This window comes from Amyelois transitella, chromosome 4 (assembly GCF_032362555.1).
Source record: "Amyelois transitella isolate CPQ chromosome 4, ilAmyTran1.1, whole genome shotgun sequence".
NCBI classification, from domain to species: Eukaryota; Metazoa; Arthropoda; class Insecta; order Lepidoptera; family Pyralidae; genus Amyelois; species Amyelois transitella.
The window spans coordinates 2,863,917-2,889,190 of record NC_083507.1 but is presented as its reverse complement, the minus strand read 5'-3'; the positions used below and the strand labels follow the sequence as shown (position 1 = coordinate 2,889,190).

Below are 25,274 nucleotides of genomic sequence, written 5' to 3'. Positions count from 1 at the left end.
TTTTTTGTCGTCGGAACTGTCTAATTTAGGAAATATTTTTAGGTGGGTGGCGCCACGATCGCCCATGGCATCCGTCCGGAAGCGTATATGCAAATCGCACGCATCGTTTGCCGCAACCGCCATTAATTTGCAGTGATGTCAACACGGAGTGGTTTGCGATGAGCTAGAACGCTGCAGTGATTTATTGTTCAGCGGATTGAGTTTTTATGCCTACTTTGTTTGGGTTTTGTCCAATTATGATTCAGGCTTTTGGTAGAGCGTTGAACGTACTATTTCTCTATATTTTTACCAGACTGCGACAGAAGGAGAGTAAAACACTGATAATATGTTACGAGTGTATGTATATAGATTTTTTGTTACCCTAACCTTTTTGTGTCGTGAAAAGTGGTAAAAATTTTACCCAGCCTGAAACTGATCTCGCTTAGTTTAGTAGGATAGAACTAAGCATGAGAGTTATTTCTTTATGTCGTCTTCTAGGACCATACAAACTTGGTACTCCACACATATATTTTTACTGCAACAAACAAACAAACGAACCAATAACATCATATGTTATTTGTTACATACATCTAGATAGGAGAATGCAAACGTGACACTTAAGGATTGGGGTATTGTATATGCACAATTTTTTACACTTAACCAATTAGATAACACTTTTAATATAAATGGTGCGAATTTTTTTTTAAAACACTCGATTACTATGTACCCACAACAAAACTATTTCCGTTACCGCAACACGAAGAGCGCGTATTTCAAAATAGCAATTCATCATCAATTATCGAGTCTATTTGGGTAGCATTTAATTGTGTTTTGAGCATTTTTCAAGTGCTAAAATTATTCTAATTAATCGCTGGGGTGCCGGACGTGACTGATGGGCTCTCTGACTTGATGTAATTGTGAGAAGGGAGTGGAGGTGTCCAAGTGTTCAGAAAAATTTAGGAAAGGTGGTTTGTGTAAAACACGTATAAATTATAAGGGTTGGTGTTGCGATAATAAATCGAATCGACTCTTCTCCAAACGCCAGGAGGAAAAGGAGACTAAAAATGATCGTAGTTGTATTCAATCCATGAAAAACTTTTTATACCAAAAATGAAACAAAAGCCATTAAATGAGGTAAAACATTTAATATCGTAGGCCCTACGAACCTACAGAAAATGCTATAATAAAGAGCATACTTTAGAAATTCAACATTTTTAACTATCTTTAATTCATATGATAAGAAAATTAAGGCAGTGAGTCACACGAACTTTTTTATACTACAAATTAGAAATTAAACCTAACAAAAATTAGACAATTGTTGTTAACACTATGTATTTTCTGTGCATAAATACTGCTTAAAGGTGAGCTATACGGCCTTCTTGCATCAACAACAAAATCAAGTTATTTTGTCGTGACATTAATGCGAACTTATAAATCGTTCAGGAGATTTAACTAAATTTTTAGAAGTCATGGCCACCATACCGGATGATGGCTTGACAAATGATCATGTTCACGCATTATTGAGACGCCACCCCGGGATGAACACGTACGCCAATGGACCACACCGTGTCGGGGATAATAAAAACAAGATTAAATATTTTACATCATTTACTTTGTATATCAGAATTAAAAATTGGGGGAAATCGTGATTTACTGGCTGAAATATGATGAAATTCTTAATTTAATACTATTTAAAATTGATTCTTCAACTTCATCATCATAAGAGTACCTGAAGAAAAAATTCTCTTTCGTTTCGTTTTGCAAAATGCTTCATTCATATAGTATATTCCACTTTGACCACCCAGGTAATATTACCTGGGTGATCAAATTCCACATTATTGTATGGGTGGGTAGTAGAAAACTAATGACGAACTTTATTCTCGTAGTAAAAAGCTACGACTCGTTATAGTCTTTCTCATTTAGAAGAAAGAAAACTCTTTTCATATATTTAAACAACGGAAATTGGCAATGTTACTTTTAAATTAAATTACATTTGCTTTTAATGTTAGTCTGTATATATTATTATCAAAGAAAAGACGAGCGTTCGTTCTCGTTACGCGCGCACGCAAACGAGCTGTCTTGCGCGCGTTCCCGGCAACAACTGTCACCTCCAATTATGGCCGCCATGACATTTTCGCGCGCTTGCTTTTGTATTTAGAATGGTAAATCAAATTATTCCTGGTGGGCTAGTATCTTCTATTTACATATTGATTATAACGTAATTAAAGTAAACATGGAAATATCTGTTATACTTAAATAAGAATTACCTTATTATTTTAATTTGTGTGTTGCAATTTTTTATAAGTATCAACTTATTGAAATTTTGAACGTATACTTAATTACAGTTAGTACTTAATCCAACCTTTTTTATAACTACATTACACACTATCATATAAACGTTTTTTTAAAGCTTTTAAAATGTTGTTAATATTTGTTTGGTTTCGTTAATAAATAAATATCTAAACCACGGGAACTAAATCAATAAACAAAGCATAATGAATTAAATCAAAAAAATGCCATTTTTTAATCATCATAATAAATATAATAATTAAGCTTTTTATTTATATAGATTCAAAAATGACGAAATTCCATACAAACTTGCACCCCCTATTTCATCCTCTTGGGATAGATTTTCAGGATAAAAAGTAGCCTATATTCTAATCCAGGTTACTTACTATATCTGTGCCGAATTTCGTTCAGATCCGTTTAGTAGATTTTGTGTGATGCGCGTACAAACATACAGACATACAGACGGACAGACAGACAGACAAAAATTAAAAAAAAAAGGTTTGGCTTCTTTTGACCCTAAAAACACCCCTTATATTTTTTTTTCTTAAATATCTTCAATGTACAGACAAAGTTCAGTCACAGTTTTATTATAAGTACGTATGGATAGTAGGTACAGTCAAGGAAAACTAGCTACAGTATCTAAATCTTTCTTCAAGGCAATAATGTTTAAAAAAATATATCTTTATTAGATTTTTTGGATTAAAGTATTTTTAAACAAAAGGGCGTCTTTTTTGTTACATGTTGAGCGTCGTCGGTTCGTATTCAACACAAGCGTTTTTCATGATTTTACACTAATTCGAAGCGACAGGTCGCCGGTTCTATTCCCGGCGCGGCAGCAGACGAGAAAGTTGGCCTGTACAGCAGATGCCTTAGAAATTACAGCCGACCGCAAACTTTGATGTTAATTTTGTTTTAGAATATAATCAAATAAAATACGTGTTCATGTCTTTATTGTTTTCGAAATGAGTTATGACTAAAGAGTTCTATCAGATCGAAATAAACTTTAGTGTCTTTTTTATATTTAAAATAGATAGGATTTCATAGGAATAAATCCGCTTTTGTGTTATTCATGTTGTTATAGGTTCCCTCTTATGTAGGTACAATAAATAATACATACCTACATACTTACTTATTATTTTAAACTAGCTGTGCCCGCGACTTCGTCCGCGTGGAAAAGTTATTTTGGGCATCATATTTATTTTTGCAAACATCCTCCTCGGCTATTTCCTAGTCCTAGTCAGGCGGTCAGGCGTTCGTCGTATTAAATGTTTCGCTGCAAATTGCTTATAACGACTATATCTCAAAACCTATTCGTCTGATTTATATACTGTAAATGGCAATTTTAGTCTACATGAAAAGCCGAAAGTAATAAACATATTTATTTGGATAAGGATTAATACTGAATTAAAGAAAATTAATTTCAAAATAACTTATGTTTATAATGAAAAAATAATCTTAAAAAATGAACATAAAAGTGGTTATTGTAAGTAAACCTTAAGAGATAGATATATGCTCTCGCGGACTTTTTTGTGGCAAAAAATGAGTATTTCATATCTTTAGTACATTGTTTTACTATATCTTTGTTGGTTTGCGCAGCGTTCGCGTGGAAAGCTCGCAGATGGCCGACTCATTCAACTTTCACCTGCATTGTTGACGTTTCCCGTAGGAAATCCGGGATAAAATGTAGCCTATAGCCTTCCTCGATAAATAGACTATCTAACAGTGAAAGAATTATTCAAATCGGTTCAGTAGTTTCTGAGATTAGCGCGTTTAAACAAACAAACAAACAAACAAACAAAACAAACTCTTCAGCTTTATAATATTAGTATAGAAATCGGTTCAGTAGTTTCTGAGATTAGCGCGTTTAAACAAACAAACAAACAAACAAAACAAACTCTTCAGCTTTATAATATTAGTATAGATTTAATTTCTAAAAGCGAAGGCGAAGTGCAGTGTGCCTCCGACGGCCAGTCGCTAGGTCGGCCGAAGTCAGCGACTCGCTGCACGGGTCCTAATCTTCTATACCTGAATATTTAAAGGTAGGATTATCAATATTGATGATGTATCAACGCACAGCTCTATAAGCGCTGAGTCTAGAGATTTGAAATTTGGATTGAGATTCTTTGTTTTAGATGCATTTGCATTTAAAAGGATTTCCAGTAGTTCTCGCAAAACCTAAAATTATAGCGATATTTTGCATGGCGTACTCTTATATAGTTACCTAATATATAGTAGAAAAATGCAAGAGGTACCGCTATTTACTAGGTACTGACTTTGTTATGTAAGTAGGTAGGTATGCCGCCTCTGCTGGGCGCACGTTTAAGAACCCAGACAGACTAAAGGAATTCTTTCGAGACGAATACCAATCAGGAATAAGTATAAGAGGTCGTAAACATTAAAAAAACGTAGTTGACTATTCAAAGCAATATGTCTTTGGCAATGATTCTTATTTCAACATCATCGAATAATCCGATTGGGCGGCTTTTCTTGGCATGTTGGTCTATATGCAGTCAAGTGTGACGATGGAGGCAATCATTTTGGAATAAATCAGTTGCAACAAAGATGTTGGATGAAAGATTTATTCGTAACATGATTAAAAAAAATTAAATTTACCGTTATAAACAAAGTCCTTTTTATAAAATGTGCAAAATTTATAAACAGGAAATAATATTTGAAGCTTTACATATTATTTTACCTATAAAGTCAAATAGACTTAAAAAAATAAATGCGATGGATATTCCGATATTTTGATAAAATATTTAGTACGTAGGCAGGTACTTACCTACTTACTTACTGCACTGATATTCCTATACTGCATCTCTTTGGCATCCCTAGCTTCTGATTTTATGGAATTAAATTAGTATTTACATATAATCATTAGTTAGGTAATACCTACTTTACCTTACAAATATAGAAACAGAAATTATTCTTTACACAAAAATCTCGTCTCTAATTCTGAAGATCGTAAAAACTTCTACATCCTACGGACGGATCCAGCGCAACATAAACTTTTCAAAACCAATTACTTAAAAACTTTATACTAATTTTCTTCTCGGCCCACAATAAATAATACATGTTGACATGTCAATTATTGGTTTAAATCGTTTCCCGCTCAAAAAACTTTTTTTTTCTCTTAACGGGCGGGCTTTATGTAAACCACGCCTCGCTCAGATTTGAATCTTTAAAATTAGAAACACATGTAACACCCTATCCTATAAATTAAGCTAAAATATGCTCTATTGCTAGAATATATGTTACAATTTTGTATTGGCGAATGGTTCTTGTGAATTGCATTATTGGTTTTTCAAAATTGGAACTTGAAACGTTTGAAATAGAAAGGAAATTAATAATTTGTGTTCTTACAGTGGGTGTGTTCGAAATTTGAAAGGAGATGTTTACAAGATATTTTTTCAGGCACACATGTCTTTGGAATGGTACCAGAACAGCCAGATCACTGCACAAACTCCATTAGTTCGCACATTAGGATGAGTTAGTCGAATTATTTAATTAAATAAAGTAATTCAATAAGTTAGTGGATTAATAACAGTTGGTTCGCGATCGAAGTTATATTGGACAGGTCGAAATTGTAATTTTTAAAAGTTTGTGAAGTAATAAATAGTGATTTAGGGAAGTGTTTCGTTGAAATTAAAGAAAATATCTACTTAATATATTTTTGGGAAATCTAAGATGGATTCAAATAAAGGTTAGTACATTATTAAATTTATATTTCAGTTTTTATATCATCTATGCATAATATAATAACTTAGTTTTATAATTTCATCGAGAACTAAATAAAAAAAAATGTGATAAAAAGTGCACGTCGAAGCGAGTCGTTGGTCAATCGTAGACACTATTTGTAGCATAAAGATAATCTTTGCTACGAAATTGAGCGTAGCTGTTCGCTCAGCGTAGGTCAGTCATAGACACTTGATACGCATAGAACAAGGTGTTTTTTTTTACACTGTCTCCATGATTTTATGTCGTATTGTTAATGGATTTAGGTATATATAGATTTTCACCAAACAACAGTGTAATCAAGAAAATTTATGGATAAATGCCGACTTAATTAATAGGCACATTCATCTAGTCTAACTTTTACCTTGATCCTACACATTTTACGCAAGGCCCTAACTCTTATGTAAAATCCAAATGCAAATTTTGTGGCACTCAGACGGGAGTTGATTTGTATAACAATCTGACGCACCCCGGGTTCCCCTTCAGAGAGGTGACGAAGGAAGGAAAAAATGTTATTAAGAAAATTCTAAATAACTAATAAACTGGGAATCATTAAGTGCCTAAATACATGTAGGTACTTATTGTTTTTGATAATGGGAGAATTTACAGAGGTAGGTATGTGTACTTACCTACCATCTCCGTATGTTACCGTCTGGGTTAAGAACCAACTATTCCAATTAATATAGATAATAAATTACAAAATAAAAGTACATGATTTTGTTTGTTCACGCTGCTAAACAGTTATAATAGGTTAACGAAACTTTATACAAATATAAGAAGGAAAATTGAATGCGGGCGGACCTGTGGGGGAAAGCTAGTTATATAATAAGTTATATCTACAAAAATCTAGTCGAGATCTTTATTGAAAAAATGACTTTTGTCATTTCTGTAGTTCGTCAGTTATTATAAACAAACGATAAAAACAACTACATATGTACATACCTACTTATAATCTTGTCTATATCCCTTGCGGGGTAGACATAGCCAACAGTCTTGAAAAGACTGCTAGGCCACGTTCAGCTGTCCGACTTAAAGATAGAATTGAGATTCAAATATTGACAGGTTGCTAGCCATTGCCAAAAAAGAACTGCAAGTTATTTAAGCCTATCTCTTAGTCGCCTTTTACGACATGCATGGTAAAGAGATGGAGTGGTCCTATTCTTTTTTATGTTAGTGCCGGGAATCGCACGGCAGTATACAACTAGGTACCTACTACTAAAGAATATAGTAACTGGGTTTTGTTACATACACATACCTATAAATTCATGCCTTTTTCCTGTAGAGTTAGGAAAAAAGATGATGAAAATCAAAGATGACATCTTTTTATTTTAAAGGTATAGCATCTTCCTATTACTAAGAGTTTTTAGGGTTTCGTACCTTAAAGGTAAAAACGGGACGTTAATTATTACTTAACCTCCGCTGTCTATCTGTTCGTCTGTCTGCCACCAGACTGTATCTCATAAACCGCGATATATACTCGTAGAAAGCTGAAATTTTCACAAATTAAGTATGCATTTCCGTTATTTCCACTATAAAAACAAATATTAAAAATTTAAAAGAGATATTATTATTTTTTTAGAATCGTAAAATAAATATGGTTTTTTTTGCTCAATATTAATAACGGTAAAGTTCTTCATAAGTAAAAACTAAAAATAATATAACATTATTATATAGTACCTACCTAATTTTGTATAATACCAAAAGAACTTTAAAGTTAAATAAGTACAAAGGTTTTAAATATTATATTTTGGTTTTCAATTTTGTTTGTTAAGCTCTTGTTCGTGTATTATTTTCACAGTAAAAGGATAAAAATATAGGTAGTCTAGAACCAAACCTAGGATCGTTCATTTTTTATTTTAGTTTGGTTTAGTTACTTTTGCAAACAGATATTTATTTTACTGTATTTTTGTCGATCTGAAAGCATATTTCCTTATATTTTAAGTTAGACAGCATTAAAATTTCATAGCCACTTATGAAACAGCGGCAGTCCGTCTCAAAGACCACCAAGATTCAAGGAACAACAGTCGAAGCGCACACGCAAAACCATGTGTGCGCAAATTGATAGGGCTGCGCGCGCGCCGACCGACCATGTTGAACTGTAGGGTTTCCATTTCATAAATTTTCGAGGAAACAAGACAATTTGAACTGTATCGCATAACTTTGTGATTTAAATTGACTAGGTGAATTTATAAGCCAGCAATATTGGGAAAATACATCCCAGCATACATGACCCTCGTTCTCCCAGCAATAGTACCTACTTAGTGCAGTCTGAGAAGTTAGTATTCCTATAATATTATGTTAAGTTTTAACTGGCCTTCCCTTAACTTACTTTTCTCTTTTCCGCTCACTATCTGCGAAATACTACTGGATTTATGACTAGGAACGAGACTAATTTAGTCATAAGCGAGCCAATACCATGATGTTGGGCGCATCCAGTTAAAAGCTAGTTCTACCTTGGTATCTTCTTCATCCTGACTTTACTCCCGGCTATATCCTCATAGCTCTTTCTTTTATCAATCTTTAATTTTATTAATATTTGTGAAAACATGTTACAAAGATGTTACATTTTGTTTTACTCAGTGCTCTGCTTCCTGTTAGATTCCATAAACCAATAAATATTAATTTATCATTTAAGAAGTCAACCAGTATTTAAGTAGTCTCTGCCTACCCCTCCAGGAAAGAGGCGTGATTTTATGTATGTATGTATGTAAGAAGTCAACCAGAATTGACATGCTAGTTCATAATAATATTTTTGTGTAAGAAGATTATGTAGGCTCTTTTTGGTAGGTACTCATATTCATAATCTATCGTAACGTATGTGAAGCTGTAAATTTCGCATGTGTGGGTACCCTAGCCTAACAACAAGAGCTGCATTCATATATTTCTTTGCCGGCTGTGTTATGTGGATACCGAGTGGTTGGCGCCGACGTTAGTAGGCAGCTTTTAACCTGGTTTTAATTACCTACCAATACTTAAGTTTATTTTATTTCATATTGATAGAGCATAAAAGAGTTCTTTCTCAGTCAACCTTCAAAGAATGGTCAACAGATTAACTTAAATGCAATGGCGCAGAAAGTTTCTTTATGGTTTTATCTTCACGCTAAACTACTCGACCAATGTTCATGGACTTATATTCATTCCAAACAAATTGAATTACCTACCTTAATTATTAAGATAAAAATCTTTGTCCACAGAAATTCACAACAGCAGACAAGATCCTATCACCAAGAATTACGAGACTAAAACCCAAATGCCCGTAAATTACAACGTCAACAACGGAACTTACTCCGAAAACCACAACCTCTTCCAAATGATCAAGTGTCATGAAGACAGCCTTCTAAGACTCCATCATTTGACAGCAGGTCGTCAAATCAACGGCAACTATGAACCGACATACCAAAACGATATCACTTGGTACCAAAAAGACTTGCAACGCCAGTACATCAAACCTAGCTATATGGCTTATGAAGACATGAGACGGAAGTATGACGAAGTAAAGGGTGCGAAAGAGAAAGAAGTTCAGAAGGAATCGGAGGAAGAGAGAGAGGGTAAGGCTGATGATAGGAAGAAGCCTAGAAGAAATAGGACAACGTTCACAAGTCAGCAGCTGGCCGCTTTGGAGAAAGTTTTTGAGAAGACTCATTACCCTGATGCCTTCGTAAGGGAAGACTTAGCTGCGAGGGTTAATTTGACGGAAGCCAGGGTACAGGTATAAGTTTATAATTTTTTATTATTAACTAATTTGATTTGCTGGGATATATCTTTAAAATTATTGATCACATTATTACTTTTAACGAGCCTCTGAATACCTAATGTAAAAACAAGAGATGACAAACTGCAAAATATAATGTGCAAATAAATAATGTTTCTCTTGAAGCATGTCTGAAATTACACTTTTTTTTACTTTCTTATCAATCCTTATTTCAGGTATGGTTCCAAAACAGAAGAGCAAAATTTCGACGAAACGAGAGGTCTGCTATCTCCAGTCATAGAAGTTCGACCAGCCAGAGTTCGCCAGAGCCAATCCCTGTCCCAATAGGGATTCCCCACCAAGTTGAGCCACGACAAGACTTCCCAAGAAATACCAAGGAACCCTGGCTGCATCATTTTCAAGCCAATAACTTAAATCTAAATCTGGGGCTCCCAATACCCAACTCTGGTTTATATCAAAATGACTACTCTCTGATGATGCAGAATATGGGCAGTAGGCAATATGTGCCCAATTCTAATACTCTGATGGGGCAAAGTATGGTTAGTTATGGTGGGCCAAGTGAAAATAGCTACGGATCCTGTGCTCTGATTGGTGGCTACAGTGGACCATTGCAACCAGCTCATCATAGTTCGTACAATCTGAATTTAAGATTGAGACCACATGATTTTAGTGTAAATAATATAAGTTTATGATATTTGACCTCCTGACTGCCTGTCTTCATAAAACTTGTAAATAATATCGTTTCATGTACCTATACATTTGTTTTATTTCACCCCGATCAATAACATAATAATTATGATCTAATAATTTCGTATATGCCTAATTTATTTGTAACATTCCTAATATTGAGATTTTCCATGCCAGTGACATATAGTGAAGTGTGCGGAAATAAACTTGGGGACGGGTTTAAACGGACAGTAAAACAAAAAGCAAAATATTATGATTAACATATGTCATAGTCAATGTCAAAAGAGCGGTAAAATAGAGATGTTGATGATTGTCAACCAACAAATCAAAATCTAACAAAACATTTGATTTGCAGAGTTGGCGGTATAATGAAGAACTTTGTAAAAGAATATGAGGTAGTGTTTGTGTATCAATCAGTAATTCGTTAAGTTCTGAAATTTACCAAAGACATAATGCCGTTATCAACTTACTTCAACCTGTTTTTGTTAACCATTACTTTCGCATTTGGATCGCATATTGCTTACAAATACATAATAGCAGCGAGTACTAAGAAAAAGGTACAAAAAGAAATTCATGAGGTGATTATGTTTTCTTACAATGACAGAGGGTTGAAAAGGAGTAAATATTCCCGTTGTAGTATCACTCAAAGCATGGAAAGGTTACTTTACTATTTAAATACTCCAAAATATACCATGGATATATGCATGTATGTGTTAACCAATTTAGACCTTACCAATGCTGTAATGAAGATGCGTCTTAAAGGAGTCAAAATAAGAATTATTGTGGATGCTGATATGGCCTATTCGTCAGGCTCAAACATTAGAAAATTGGAGAAACATGGTATCCCAGTGCGGTGGATGAAATCAACTAATTTGATGCACCATAAATTTATTCTCATAGATGCTTCAAGTGAACAAGAATTTGCAACTCCATTGGTTATGATGGGTTCATTAAATTGGACCAATCAGGCATTGAACGGTAACTGGGAAGATGTAGCAGTCACTTCACAGCAAGAGCTTGTGAGACAATATAAAGAAGAGTTTGAAAAACTGTGGGTAGCATTTAAGCCTATTGTTGATTAAAATTTAAATACCGAAACTTTATATTATTAAAATAAGGAAAAGTGACAACTTCTGTAACTGGGTACTTTAACCCATTAACCATCTTATATCTTACATATATGTGCCATATACATTGCATTTTGGATGTGTAAAGGGTTAAAGTAACTCATGTGATTAATTATTATGGACATATTAAATATATGAAACAAAAATTTATTGAGAAATCACTAAGATAAAATTAGAGTAGGTAGGGCAAATATTTTCTTTGAGAAAATAGTTTTATATGTATTTGAACTGAATTAGACGCACTTAGCAAGTAAAATTGATGCACAGACAAAGTCTGGAAGAATTATTTTCTAAAAAGTTTGTAAAAAGCTTAAAGTATTGAAATGTCTATTTATATACATAGTAGACAAGTGCAATATTGTTGCAAATGAATAATGAAACAATATACCATAATGCAAATTTCTCATGTTTTAGTAATATTGAATCCATCTGCCTTTTATTGTAAGATCCATAATCTTTCTCTTAAGTCTAATTTTGTATTTTTATTCACAGCAAAGACAGCTATGGAAACAGGTAACATAATGCAAAGGTGGTAAAATAAATTGTATCATGTTCATATTATACTATAACTCCTTGATAAGCAAAGGATGGATTACCCATATAAAATCACTTATACACACACACAAACATTTTATAACTGTGGTGTAATTTTGCTACACTGTTTACTACCTCTGTATTATTCCTTCTGAAATAATGTACATTCAGGATGGCTCTGTTGTGATATAAACATGAACCATATAAATAACAATGATGATAAGTACAAAATAAATACAAAATGATATATATTTCATAGACAATGTCTTTTAATAACCCTGGGGAGTTTTACTTAGTTTAAGTTTAGTTAAAGTGGGCTCTAGACCCTTTTAATTGCTGGTTTGCCCAACATAAATTATAGCAGAATAAAAATTGTGGGATGGGCACGGCCCGGCCCTATATAAAAGGAAAAGTTTGAGACGGTCCACTCAGATGTCAAAGTCATTATTTTGCTTTGTTGCGCAGACGCAAGTGGCAGGTAACATGACAGTGACATTTCTTATCAGTAGTAGGTTCTGTAATAGGCAGGGCTTATCAAATCAAGATTTATTCAAGTTCACACCACATCAAAACCACCCGCGGCACTTGCGCAGTGTCACCGCCTTTACAGTTCAAAGTCAAATCCTTATAACTTTTTAGTTCGTTGTTGATTTTATAAGTGGACATATAAAATGTCGACTGGTTTAGTAGCTGGAAAACTTGCTCTAGTCACTGGTGAGTTGAACTGAATAGAGTTTCAATCAAGCAATTTCTATACTTATATCTATTAAATCTTCGATAGGTACTAGGTACTATTATAAGCATCCATATAATTTTTGTTTTACGAATAATTTCTATTGATAACATAACCTATCTTTCTCTTAATGATTAAAAAATTATAATATCCTTTATTCCAAAGGGAAAGGCATTATTTTGATGGATTACTTCTTCCTCCTTATCTTCTTATTCATCCCTAACAATTAAGGTATAGTGCCTTTATGTTCTGTTTGCTGAAATTGAACTCACAAATTCTTTCACTCAGTTTTAATTTGTTCCTTTCCGTTTTCAATTAACCCTTTCAATATTCCATCATTAAATCCATTTTCTCTCCTGACAGTCGTCAATATTTCTCATATAAAAAAGTCAGTAAAAAGAAAACAATTGAACAATGTATTTTTTTAATAAATTTGTCTTTAGGTGCAGGATCTGGTTTGGGCCGCGCAGCATGCCAAGTGTTATCTCGCGAAGGTGCAACAGTCATAGCGGCTGATAAAAATTATGCTTCAGCCGTGGAAACTATAAAAAAACATACAGCTCTAGCAAGTGGATCAAATGGTAAGTGGTCTTTGACCATATATTCCACACTAACAATTTAATTTGAAGTGAAAGAGTCACTTGTTTCAATATTTAGAACTTAATATCATTCTTTCTCCATGTGTTGTGTGGTTCCTGACACTTTAAAATAGGACCTCTTTATCCCTTTCCTATGCATGTTGTACAAGGCAACTAAAGGATAGGCTAATAAATTTAGGATTCTTCTTGAAGGCGATGGGCTAGCAACCTGTCACTTTTTGAATCCCAATGCCATCATTAAGCTGTACAGTTGAATTTTGCCCTTTAGGCTACATTGCAAGGGATATAGATGTGATTATTATGTATGTATGTATTGGTCTTTCATCATACAGTTTTTAATTGTTGATTTTGAAGCTCTGGAACCTGTTACAAAGACCATAAAAGTAATACTTCATCTGCCATGAAACACCTTTGTAGCTTTTTGTCATTAATTATGAATTTTTCTACCCATGCATTTTTTATAGATACCTTTTGGTTTCACAAAGAATAACCTACTTAAAATCTCTCAACTATGCGATGATTTTGTTTGAATAAAAATGTTACAGGTGCAGAACACAGTGCAGTAGAACTGGATGTATCTGATTCTGGTGCTGTACAGAAACTAGTGCAGACGACTTTACAGCAGTACAAGTCTCCACCGACCATTGTCATCAACTCTGCTGGCATTACCAGAGATAACTGGTTGCTGAAGATGTCTGAGGAAGACTACAGTGTAGTTCAGAATGTCAATTTAAAGGTGTGTGTCTGAGAGCAGTATTCTAATGAGTTTTACATGACATTCCTACTCCTGAATGAAGGTCAAAGGTAAAGCTAGACCTGTGTTCTTAAAAAACTTGGCAAATCTTTTTACAGCATTTAAAGCATTAACTTATTTTGAACCACACTTTTTTTTTTAAATATTGACTTGTTACCTAAATTTATTATTGGTTATTTTTGACTGAGTTTGAACCCGGGTTAACTACCGTTCAAGAAGACAATAACCTTTTTCTTTGAAGGCATTGTATTAGTATGCAAATGTTGGGCTATGTTCGCCATTGTTTTGTTTTAGGTAACTCAAAATTTTCACGAATCGAAATCACAAAGTGATGTCTGGTAATATTTAAATGAATAACAATCTTATATGTATAATGATCTTCCTCCTGGCGTTAGTTCCAGTTACGTATAAAATTCTCTGGAGAGGACTTCGTGGTTTGGGAAAGTAAGGTTTTTATACTCCCCTCACCGTAAGAGCATCGGTTATATCAAACGAAACTTGCTACTGTCCGAGACAAGTTATTGGCAAATATCATAAAAACTTTTTTTTGCAGGGCACATTCCTCGTCATGCAAGCCTTTGCCAAGGCAATGACAGAAGCTTCACTGCCTGGATCCATCGTTAACATTTCGTCGATTGTCGGCAAATATGGAAATATTGGTGTGTATTCTTATTTATTCTAAGTATCTATTTTAATAAAAAAAAATGGGGTATTCAATATGTTTTTTAACTCTTCAGCATTTTTGTTAGTGCGCTAGGTAGGTAAGCTTTCGCCATTGTCGGTCATAGAATGGGTGAGCGAAAACTTAACATCTCGAGCTTCTCACACTTCGGATCCTTATAATTGCTACTTTGGTGTATTCGTTGATAAAGTTTTATCTCATGTAGCCCTACTAATGTTGCAAATGCGAAAGTAAGTTGTGCCTTCACGCGTTTTCTGCTGAATCAATCTTAAAATTTTGCATATTTATTATTTTTTGTTATTAAGAGTCTGCAGAAGGACATTATTAGCGGGCGAAGCTGCTGGTAAAAGCAAATACTATACGATTAGTACATAACAGTATAGTACCTATAGTTTTTAACGATCGCTAGTAAATTATTTAATAAAGAAACTAGTGTACCGTGTGGTTCCCGGCACCAATAAAAAAGAATAGGACCACTCCATCTCTTTCCCATGGATGTCGTAAAAGGCGACTAAGGGATAGGCTTAGAAACTTGGGATTATTTTTTAGGCGATGGGCTAGCAACCTGTCACCAGTTGAATCTCAATTCTATCGTTCAGCCAAAAAGCTGAACGTGGCCATTCAGTCTTTTCAAGACTGTTGGCTCTGTCCACCCCGCAAGGGAGATAGACGTGACCATATGTGTGTATGTAAGAAACTAGTTAACTAAATGATAATTTACTTATTTATATATTACTATTTTACGTGAACACTCACTTCATAATAAAAAAATAAAATGATTGTGTTTGTTCATATAATTTTATCTAGCTCCAATAAAAAAAGATTATGCAAGACATGATACTAAAGTGAGAACGCCGATAAATTTCACTTATCTGTTACATTATTCATTGTATTTTATTTATATCCCATTTATATAATAATCGTACTAAAGTCCATTTGTTTAGGTAGAAACTAGAGAGGTAAACAATCATAAAATGTATTTTAATAATAAAAAAGAAATTCTCAATACAAATGAGTATTAGGGTTAATAGCAAAAACTGTTAATTAATCAAATGGCATCCTTGAGAAAGTTCATGACCTGACCTTTCACAAGGACGCCCCTGAAACCGACGAGCTTGTATGAAGAAAGTTATGAATGTGGATTGAAAGAGATTTTATTAATTTCAATTTATTTTTAGGTCAAACAAATTATGCTGGAAGCAAGGCCGGCGTGGTCGCCATGTCGCAGTCAGCTGCTAAAGAGTTGGGCAAATTTAATATAAGGTAAGTGTCGTGTGGTTCCTGGCTCCAATACAAAAAAGAATAGAACCACTCCGTCTCTTTCCCATGAATGTCGTAAAAGGCGACTTAGGGATAGGCTTACAAACTTGGGATTCTTTTTTAGGCGATGGGCTAGCAATTCTATCATTAAGCCAAATAGCTGAATGTGGCCATTCAGTCTTCAAGACTGGTGGCTCTGTCTACCCCGCAAGGGATATAGACGTGACCATATGTATGTAAGGTAAAAAACTGGCCAAGTGCTAGTCTGATTCGCGGAGTCGGAGACTGAAAGGCCACGTTCAGCTGCATGGCTTAATGAAGGAATTGAGTCTAGCTATTAGTACATCGAACAAATTCAATGAGACCTTTTTGATCATGCCTGTAATAATTTATAATATACTTGTGATAATTTTTTCAGAGTGAACGCAATTCTGCCTGGCTTTATTGACACGCCGATCATCCAAACTGTTCCGGAGAAGGTACTGCAGGGCATGCTGAAAATGGTACCCCTGGGCCGGCTTGGAAAACCATCTGGTGAGGAATTTTATCTATTTATTTAACACTTTAGTGAACCTCGAATGTAAAATAGGTGACCTTAATGCTAAAAGCATTCTCTATTAGTCAACCTTTGGTAAATAGCAAAGAGATAAATAATTTGAAGTCAATTTGAGAGAAAAATGCACAAATATAAGTAAGTACATACATACGTACATCACGAATATCCCTTGCGGGGTAAATAGAGCCAAAAGTCTGTATGGCTTTATAATGGAATTGAGATTCAAATAATTACACCGAAAAAGATATACATATATTTAAATGCATACACAAATAAGAATATAGATAAATATATACGGGACAAATAACACTGATTGAGTTAGCCTCGAAGTAAGTTAAAAAACTTGTGTTACGAGATACTAACTCAACGATACTATATTTTATCATAAATACTTATATAGATAAACATCCAAGACCCAGGCCAATCAGAAAACTTCTTTTCTCATCCTCGCCGGGATTCGAACCCGGGAACTCCAGTGTCACAGACAAGCGTACTACCGCTGCGCCTCAGTTGCCGTTACATATAATTATGATTTCTGAAATCAAATTAATAAATATTTTTATTTGATCCTTGTGTTTTTTCAGAGGTGGCCGAACTCATAGCATTCCTTAGTTCCGACAAGAGTTCTTTCATCACGGGAGCTTCGATTGACATCACTGGTGGATTTTAAAGCTTCGCTCAAACTCCTACACAATTATTTTGATATTAATCGTTATTGTCCGTTTCAAATGTTGAATATGGATTGAGTTTAAGGTTCTACTTACCACATTACTGATAAGTGTGACAATAAGTTTTATAAGATAATTTTAATGGAAATAAGTGAGCTTCAGAACAATGTGAAATGAGCAGATACTCTTTAAGTCGGGTTTAATGTATTTTGCTGAAAATATGGATGGCGAAATCAATGTGCTTAACTTTTTACTGGCCATATTGTCGGCTATGTGGCCCATATAGCTATACATATACCTCAGCTGTACCGATATGTTGTAATAGATTTGTATGGTAAATCCGGTCTTACGCAGCTCAAAGGTATTAGGTACTATGAGGTTTCTAATTCATTTTTAGAATAGATAGGATGATCGAATTTATTAAAAGAAACTTTGTAATACAAATGTTAATGAACTCCACAGGAATAGGCTTTTTGTTGCAATACCTATCGATAAAATCGAGTAAGTTAAAGCTAAATTTTTTTTATTTAAGACCATGATGACCATGTAACGGTTTTAAAATAGATAAAACAATTAATGAACAAATAAAAATATATATTCGCAAATAACATGTTAAGGTGGATGGATGTGTGCATAATAGGTATGTAATAAGTTTATTATAAGAATCAACACGGGTTTTTGATATACTATTTATACGCTATTTAATAAAAAGATAGCAACCGCTCAGGTACAGAGGGCAAAAAAACATACAATACTTTTTTGTGGTAGGTACTTAAACATATCAATGTGGTATATATTTTTATGTGGTCTTCTATGTATATGAACTAGGTATGTACCTAGTGTATTATCCTTTAGGTATATTAACTACATCATAATAAATCAAATATTTACTTACATTATTTTTGTACACATTGTGCCTTTTTACGATAAATATACCTAGTAACTTAATAATACCTACAATATTTGGTAAAACCTACTTGTATGGCTTTTGTCCATTGATTTTGTGACCGCGTCTTCCCTCCCAAGTCTGTGATATATCCAGTTTCTTGTTATGGAATTTGTAAAACAGATTTTGTATGAATTTATTCTTTAAATAAATGGAACATAATACCTTTGTTTTTATATTTATTATATTAACACATTGCTTGCCTAGAATCAAAGCCAAATTACTTCTTGAGGTCCAAATCTAAATGGGCACATTTCTTATCATTTTTGATTAGAGAGAGGGTCATGCTTGTTGAAGACATGACGAGGATGGTTCTTCCTCTTGGCTTTAGCACCATTTGCATCCTCCCCTCTCTGGAAAGGAGCCTAGGATATGCCTTTGATTGACCATGGATACTGGATTGAGTGAGTCAGGTTTTTACACGAAGTGACTACCATCTGACTTCGGCAACCTTTGCAGTTCATGGATCCATTGTTACACCATCCAGTTGCCTGAACGTGCAGGTTTCCTCAAGATATTTTCCGTCACCGTAAGAGTATCGGTTAGTATTCAAACTAATGTACATAACTTTGAAAATAGCCATTGGTATGTACATGGTAGAGGTGGGATTTAAACTTGTGCCTTTCTACGCATTTTAACCGGGTAAATACACGTACCTAAACGATTCGACCATTGACGCACGACGTTGGTTAGAGATCCAATTCACTTGCATTGACATGCTATACTAATAGATAAATTCTGATTTATTTGAAACTACTGCACTCTATAAAATTAGGTAAAAGGCAGACTTAAATGCCATATGGCATTTCTGTTGTATAGCTAAATGATGGAATTGAGATTCAAATAGTGTCAGGTTGCTAGGCCATTGCCTACTAAAAGAATCCCAAGTTTATTAGCCTTTTCCTTAGTCGCCTTATATGACATCCATGGGAAATATATGGAGTGATAAAGATTGAGATTTATAATGACTTACTTTTATTAGGGAGGGAGTATAAAATAATAAGGAAATTTTAATTAATAAACATTTATTTGCTAACTCTTAGCTTTCTTAATATTAAGTTTACTTTTCTTGAGCTCCGCCTTGTTTTTCTGCCTCTTATCCTTCATGAAGGTCCTATACTCCCTCTTTCTCTTATCATCAACAATCTCTTTGTATTTCTTCTTGTTGTACTTCTGGAACTCTGCATCTGCTAGAAGTTCATCGACCATGGTTCTTTTCCTTTCCTTCCTTGTCAACCTCTCGTTGACATGATCTAGTGGTGAATCCATAACTTTTCCAACCTAAAAAATAAACGAATAATTTCATTGGGTTTTAATTTGGAAAATGAAATTTCAATAAGGATTCATGCATTTCTAAGCTTCTTTGCATTTTTATACACTAAACACACCTATAACAATATACACCAACTATATAATGTACTTATAGTGAGTTGGTCTCAGACAGATAATTGGTTTTAAACTTTCGATCGATAAATGTTAATACTGTTATAAATATTTCACAGCATAAAGAGAATTAATACATGTGTGTAGACCTAAGTGTTTTTTTGTGAACAATCAGGAAAGTAAGCCCTGATGATATAACACTTACTTGGAAATATTTTGGTAGGACTTCCATATCATTCTTCTTGTAGAAATGTTTGGGGTCCAAGGCTGATCTCATCTTGAGGATCTGCAGGTCGTTCTTGAGTTCTTCTGTTATTTCAGGAGCAGGCAGGTTAAACCAACCAGGGCCCTTGGTTTTTTCTCTCTCCTTCTGCGAATGTATAAAAACAATTGAATATTGTAAACACAAATGTTAATACTGTTTTATATGTATTGATGATTATAAATATTTACATACCTTTCGTAATGCTTTTAATTTTTTATCACTGACATTGTATCCAGGCAAACTATGCTCTTTTTCAATTCCTGGCTTCAAGATGGACTTCCTCATTTCTTTTTCTACATCCACAGAACCGAGTTTAGATTTAAGTGTTCCTGTATCAACATCCAACTGTTCAAAACGAAACTTTCTTTCTTTACGTTTCTTAACAGCAACAGAGTAACCCCATTTCATGTCATCAAAAAATGTATTGAACGAAGTGTCTATTTTCAAACCCTTTAGTTTATTTTGGATCTCTTCTTCAGCCTCAGATTTCTTATCCAATTCTTTCTTTTTCTTTTCGAATAATTCTAAAATGGCTTGAGTTCTATTTTCATTTTCTGTGAAGCAAAATAGAAGCTTATTTAATTTTATACTGACTCGAAGATAGCAATAATAGTCGGGCAAGTAAGATGAAATTGGTTACATATAATTGACTAATGAGTTACAAGTTACGAACATTACAAGTAATACTGTAAAAATGAAGCAATTTATTTACCTGTGAAAAACGTGTCTTTGTTATCCAATTCCGTTTTCAAGTTCAGGTCATTGTCTCCTACTGTATCTATTATAAAATCCATCTTAGGGATTTTATAAATATATTACTTGTTATAAATTAAAATTGATGACACGTGCGTTGAGGTTATGTGTTTGTTTTGACTTATGTTTCACTGCTTCTTTCTGCTTCTCTTTTTCTCTCATGCCATTATGAATGAATGAAACGACTGACTGATGTTTACGTTGGTATCCTTGACAGTGACACACATCACGCACATGACATTGACAACCAAAATTATTAAAAAAATTAAACAAGTCAATCTAAATAAAATCTTTTCAAAATTAATCATTTTGACTTTCAGATTACTATTTGTGATTAGTACATACATAGATATGATGCTGATGAATACCATGGTTGACTACATTCCTTAAAAAAAAATTAAACACATTTGTACAACTTAATATCATACATACCCCTTAAACGGACATGGTACTACACGTCCAGTTCCCTGAATGTGTAGTATTGGGTTTATTCCACTTTGATCGCCCATATGATATCACATAGGTGATCAATGGAATAAACCATAACAAATAAACCAAATTCCACATTTTTGTGTACACAAATTGCAGGTTTTCTCACGTTTTTCCCTCCGTAAAGGGTAGAATTGCTTCGTGTTTAGAAACTGAAGTAGGTACCTAGAACAGAACTAAGAAAGAGTCGGTAGTAGGATTTAAACCAGTGCCTCAATGCGCATCACGCTGAAAAAGACCACACAAGATATATTTTGTGTAAACACCTTAATAATTTTTAGCCAGTGCTACTCTGTACTGTAAGTAAGTACATATAAGTTGCCATTTTTCACCGATTTCAGATGCTTTGTAGGTACTTAATTAATAAGTACTAAGGCTTGGCTTGTGTTAGCAACCGAAGAAATATCTCATACAATGGCCATGATTCAATGGGGCTGGTTCAAAGACAAGGGTCCTTGAGACTCGCGACAATAACGACCGCGCTCCAAACGAGCTCTCAAGAAACCTTGAATAATTAATGGCGAAAAATGCAGGAATGGTAACAGCGGTGAAGTGAAAAAGTCTAAGAAGATTTTAGGCGTATCGCGAGAACGCTAGGGATTATGTCAAAATATAAATTTGATGCGACTGGACGTGTAGATATTGCTATTTCATCATACGTTGAAAATTAAAAAATAAGAGTTTCTGTTTCGTGAAAAAGATGAGGATTATTTTTTGTAAAAGGCATGAATGACAGTAACCTACAATTTTTGGACCTCGGCTTATTCTGTTATACCTACTCGCCTAATACCTCTCTTTGACTATACCTATACTTCTCGACTTGTGGTACTTAAGTTATCCTCCAAAAAGATGTTATTAAATTTTACAATTCGGGGACTTAGCGATAATCAAAGAGAGAGAGGAGAGAGCTCTACCTTTACTGTTTTGAATATGAGAAGCATAAAATATAAGTTTGCGGCTAGTACCTACCAAAGAATTTATTTTTCTTTGTTTAAGACCTACCTAGACTGTCGTGGCTAAGCAGCGCTACCACAACTTTAAAATGGCCTCCATTGAGTTGTGTGCGCAGATACGACGTCACACTGAGAAAATGACAACACTACAAAACCAAGCTTGTATAAATATCATTACTGTATAATTCACCTACCTACTTGATTGAATTTACTGAAACTCAGTATTTCAGTCTCCTAGCAAGTTTGTTTCCATTTCAACTACCTCATTGTTTAGTACAATGAATTAGATTAAACAAGACGTATTGTCTAAGTTGTGCCAATGTACAATCGCTTTCACTCGATTAAGCAGATAACCAACTTTATAAAGCTGAAAGTAGATTTACTAAATTTAGCTGATAAATCTGTATCTGTCCGTCTTTTCAAAGAACGCAATAAAGCGTGTTTGGTTTTTTCACGCTTTTTCTGCTTGACTAATCGCCATGAAATTTTTCACGCACATAGGTAGTATGAGGATATAAGGATATAGATTAAAAGGAATATAGAAAATCAAATTCGTTCTCGTGGGACTTAAATATATCATTATGATCGCCCGAAACTGCGGATAAAAGTTATAAAAAAAATTACTGTTTTTTTTTTAATTTTCATTGTTTCTTTTTTTGGCTCTTTATACTTTTTTTTAAGTTATCTGTAAAGCACCATTCCTTTTTCCGTTAGACCCGGTAACGCCCTCATAATGGAGGTACCCTGGGTCGCCTATGACCTGGCCACCATCCAGTTTAAGAACCCACTTAGACTGGAGACTAATATACTGAGTCACATAATTTAACGGAGAACTTGCCTTGAGAGACTGGACACTTCAGTTCCTAGACGACCTCATAAACTTTTATTACACATTTATGAAGTCTAGGAGATATTAAATCACAACTGTATTTACAATGGTACGTATAAGACACCTATACCTTGATCTTGACGTTCTCCTACCTTCATATATACATACAATTTTATCAGATTTTATTATCAGTCTTTATCCCTTACAGGATAGACACGGTCAACAGTCTTGAAAATACAGTATTTAAGGGTACGTTCAGCTGTTGGCTACATCATAGAATTGTGATTCAAATAGTGAGGACTGCCAGAATCAGGCCGTCAAATAAAAAGTTCGGAGTATAAACATTAATGCAATTTACATACGAGTACATACCTACATACGCCTGTACGCCTGTCTCCCATTGGGGTAGGCAGAGACTATGGAATTTGACTTACTACGATCCTTGCAGGCTTCTTCCGCTTCCTCCATACTCATTACTCTTTTCATGCATGTTCGACGATTACGGGTAGATACTCCTAACATCTCCATTTTTAAGCTTTTTGGCTTGATGATAGAATTGAGATTCAAATAGTGACAAGTTGCTAGCCCATCGCCTACAAGAAGAAACCCAATTTAATAAGCCTATCCCTTAGTCACCTTTTACGACATCCATGGGAAAGAGAATTCTAAGAGGTTCTATTTTTTTATTGCTGCCGGGAACCACACGATGAATTGTATTGATACAAACATACATACATGTATCTATCCCGTATTGATGGTTCGAAAAACCAATCGTACTCATCTGAAGTTGGCCTTGAACGTGGTGCCTTGAGTCCGTATCGACCTCTCGGCCGGGGGTCGTAACATTGACCTACTTCCACCTACATACGGGCAATACGGGCTCTACAATTGCAATAAACAATTGTTTGCGGAACTACTGCAATTCTGTGTTCGTTTGTTCAATTCAGGGCCGCCCTTGAGGTTATTGAATTCCTGAGAAAGTCACGTTTTGATTTAATAGTAATATGGTATCTTCGAAACTGTTTATGGTAGAAATTAGCGATATAACGCACAAACACAAAGCACGTAATAAAACTTTACCTTAATACTTGATTTACTGTTACTGTATGGGCGGGGTGAAAATAGTTATTTTTTTTTTGCAAAAGAAGCTAGTGTTTAAGTACATACTATACTATAGAAATTGGCAGAGAGCTCCCTAATGCGCTGACAAACCATAAAGGAATTGAAATAAATAACGGTGGGACATGGTGATGTTACCAAGCAGAGACTGATATTTTTTATTCAATATTGGATGCGGATTTTGTCTTCCATCTCACGTGATGGTAAGTGACGATTAAGACGAAGATTTTACATGCCTATCCAAGAGATACCCATTTATTCTACTTTTGAATGTTCGCGGACAGTACTTGTCTGGGAATAAAGACGCAGGCAGTTAATTCCACACCTTAGTCACTCGAACCAAAAAGGAACTATCGAAACGTTTAGTTCGACTATTTGGTATTTCAACGACCAAGAAGAAAGATGAAACTACATTCTGCATCTCGTACTCCGATGGAGGAAAGGTTAAGATTCTATACGTTCAAAGATGATATGGACTTCTATAGCGAAAAGAAATAATAAAATAGTCGCATGTTCTTCCTGTACATGTTGTAGAAGGCTAATAAGCTCTAAGTACTATACAAAGGATGTTTCCCCAAAGGTAAAAAAATAAAGTAAGCGAATAAACTTTGAGATTGCTAGCACAAATACTTGAGGAAAGTGGATAAGAATAATACCTACATAAGATATGTACACACGTCCAATCAGATAAAACAAATACGTACTTGTTCATGTTCTTTCCCATTTTATATTTACTTAGCAGTCAAAGGAATATCAGCGTAAAAGGTCAACAAACTACCGATTTCTTAAGAAGATTTTGAGATTGTCTATTTATCTATTGGATTTAGTGATGTGGCAGAAATTTACGGGACAAAATAGGAAACTCAGATCCATAGTACCTAGTAACACTAAAACTTTCGAACTACTTGCCTACCGATCCTCTTCCCATCCTACTTATAATATAAATGCGAAAGTAAGGATGCGTGCATGTGTGGATGTATGTTTATTACTCTTTCACGCAAAAATTGAACTGAACGGATTTTCATGAAAATTTGCAGAAATATAGCTTAGACATTGGAATAACATAATAAGTTTTAGAATTTATACAGATTTCAGATGAAAGAAGTAATCGCCAACAACTAACATATCATTTAAACCTCTTTTTATTCCCTGCTTCTACATCTTTCTACACTCTGTAGTTAATATAATCTCTAGATGAAACTACTTTCATTTCTCCAATATA

General features: G+C 34.3%; 4 protein-coding genes across 4 annotated transcripts; 3 read left to right on the top strand and 1 right to left on the bottom strand.

Moving 5' to 3' along the window:
• Positions 1 to 9,187: 9,187 nt before the first annotated feature.
• LOC106129422 (paired box protein Pax-6-like) lies at positions 9,188 to 10,417 on the top strand. The gene is made up of 2 exons (XM_013327979.2): positions 9,188 to 9,712; positions 9,931 to 10,417. The coding sequence occupies exons 1-2, from the start codon at positions 9,254 to 9,256 to the stop codon at positions 10,405 to 10,407; spliced, it is 936 nt and encodes a 311-aa protein (XP_013183433.1). The 5' UTR covers positions 9,188 to 9,253; the 3' UTR covers positions 10,408 to 10,417.
• Positions 10,418 to 10,710: 293 nt separating this feature from the next.
• On the top strand, positions 10,711 to 12,317 carry LOC106129339 (uncharacterized). Its single transcript, XM_013327871.2, has one exon. The coding sequence runs from the start codon at positions 10,855 to 10,857 to the stop codon at positions 11,482 to 11,484; it is 630 nt and encodes a 209-aa protein (XP_013183325.1). The 5' UTR covers positions 10,711 to 10,854; the 3' UTR covers positions 11,485 to 12,317.
• A 278-nt stretch (positions 12,318 to 12,595) lies between these two features.
• LOC106129342 (estradiol 17-beta-dehydrogenase 8) lies at positions 12,596 to 18,425 on the top strand. Its single transcript, XM_013327875.2, has 7 exons — positions 12,596 to 12,777; positions 13,240 to 13,377; positions 13,941 to 14,131; positions 14,703 to 14,808; positions 16,010 to 16,094; positions 16,510 to 16,625; positions 17,232 to 18,425. Exons 1-7 carry the CDS (start codon positions 12,735 to 12,737, stop codon positions 17,315 to 17,317), a joined length of 765 nt encoding a protein of 254 aa, XP_013183329.1. The 5' UTR covers positions 12,596 to 12,734; the 3' UTR covers positions 17,318 to 18,425.
• Positions 18,426 to 19,269: 844 nt separating this feature from the next.
• LOC106129359 (deoxynucleotidyltransferase terminal-interacting protein 2) lies at positions 19,270 to 20,830 on the bottom strand. The gene is made up of 4 exons (XM_013327893.2): positions 20,622 to 20,830; positions 20,102 to 20,463; positions 19,850 to 20,014; positions 19,270 to 19,542 (listed from the first exon to the last, which is right to left on the bottom strand). The coding sequence occupies exons 1-4, from the start codon at positions 20,701 to 20,703 to the stop codon at positions 19,294 to 19,296; spliced, it is 858 nt and encodes a 285-aa protein (XP_013183347.2). The 5' UTR covers positions 20,704 to 20,830; the 3' UTR covers positions 19,270 to 19,293.
• Between the last annotated feature and the right edge of the window lie 4,444 nt (positions 20,831 to 25,274).

Bases quoted from the DNA above. Each gene is read 5' to 3' on its own strand.
- LOC106129422 (XM_013327979.2), top strand. From the start codon at position 9,254: ATGCCCGTAAATTACAACGTCAACAACGGAACTTACTCCGAAAACCAC. The intron at 9,713-9,930 runs GTATAAGTTTAT...TCCTTATTTCAG, and splicing joins TGACGGAAGCCAGGGTACAG to GTATGGTTCCAAAACAGAAG.
- LOC106129342 (XM_013327875.2), top strand. From the start codon at position 12,735: ATGTCGACTGGTTTAGTAGCTGGAAAACTTGCTCTAGTCACTG. The intron at 12,778-13,239 runs GTGAGTTGAACT...ATTTGTCTTTAG, and splicing joins AAAACTTGCTCTAGTCACTG to GTGCAGGATCTGGTTTGGGC. The intron at 13,378-13,940 runs GTAAGTGGTCTT...AAAATGTTACAG, and splicing joins TCTAGCAAGTGGATCAAATG to GTGCAGAACACAGTGCAGTA.
- LOC106129359 (XM_013327893.2), bottom strand. From the start codon at position 20,703: ATGGATTTTATAATAGATACAGTAGGAGACAATGACCTGAACTTGAAA. The intron at 20,464-20,621 runs GTAAATAAATTG...TTTGCTTCACAG, and splicing joins CAAAGACACGTTTTTCACAG to AAAATGAAAATAGAACTCAA. The intron at 19,543-19,849 runs GTAAGTGTTATA...TTTATTTTTTAG, and splicing joins TCCTACCAAAATATTTCCAA to GTTGGAAAAGTTATGGATTC.
- LOC106129339 (XM_013327871.2), top strand. From the start codon at position 10,855: ATGCCGTTATCAACTTACTTCAACCTGTTTTTGTTAACCATTACTTTC.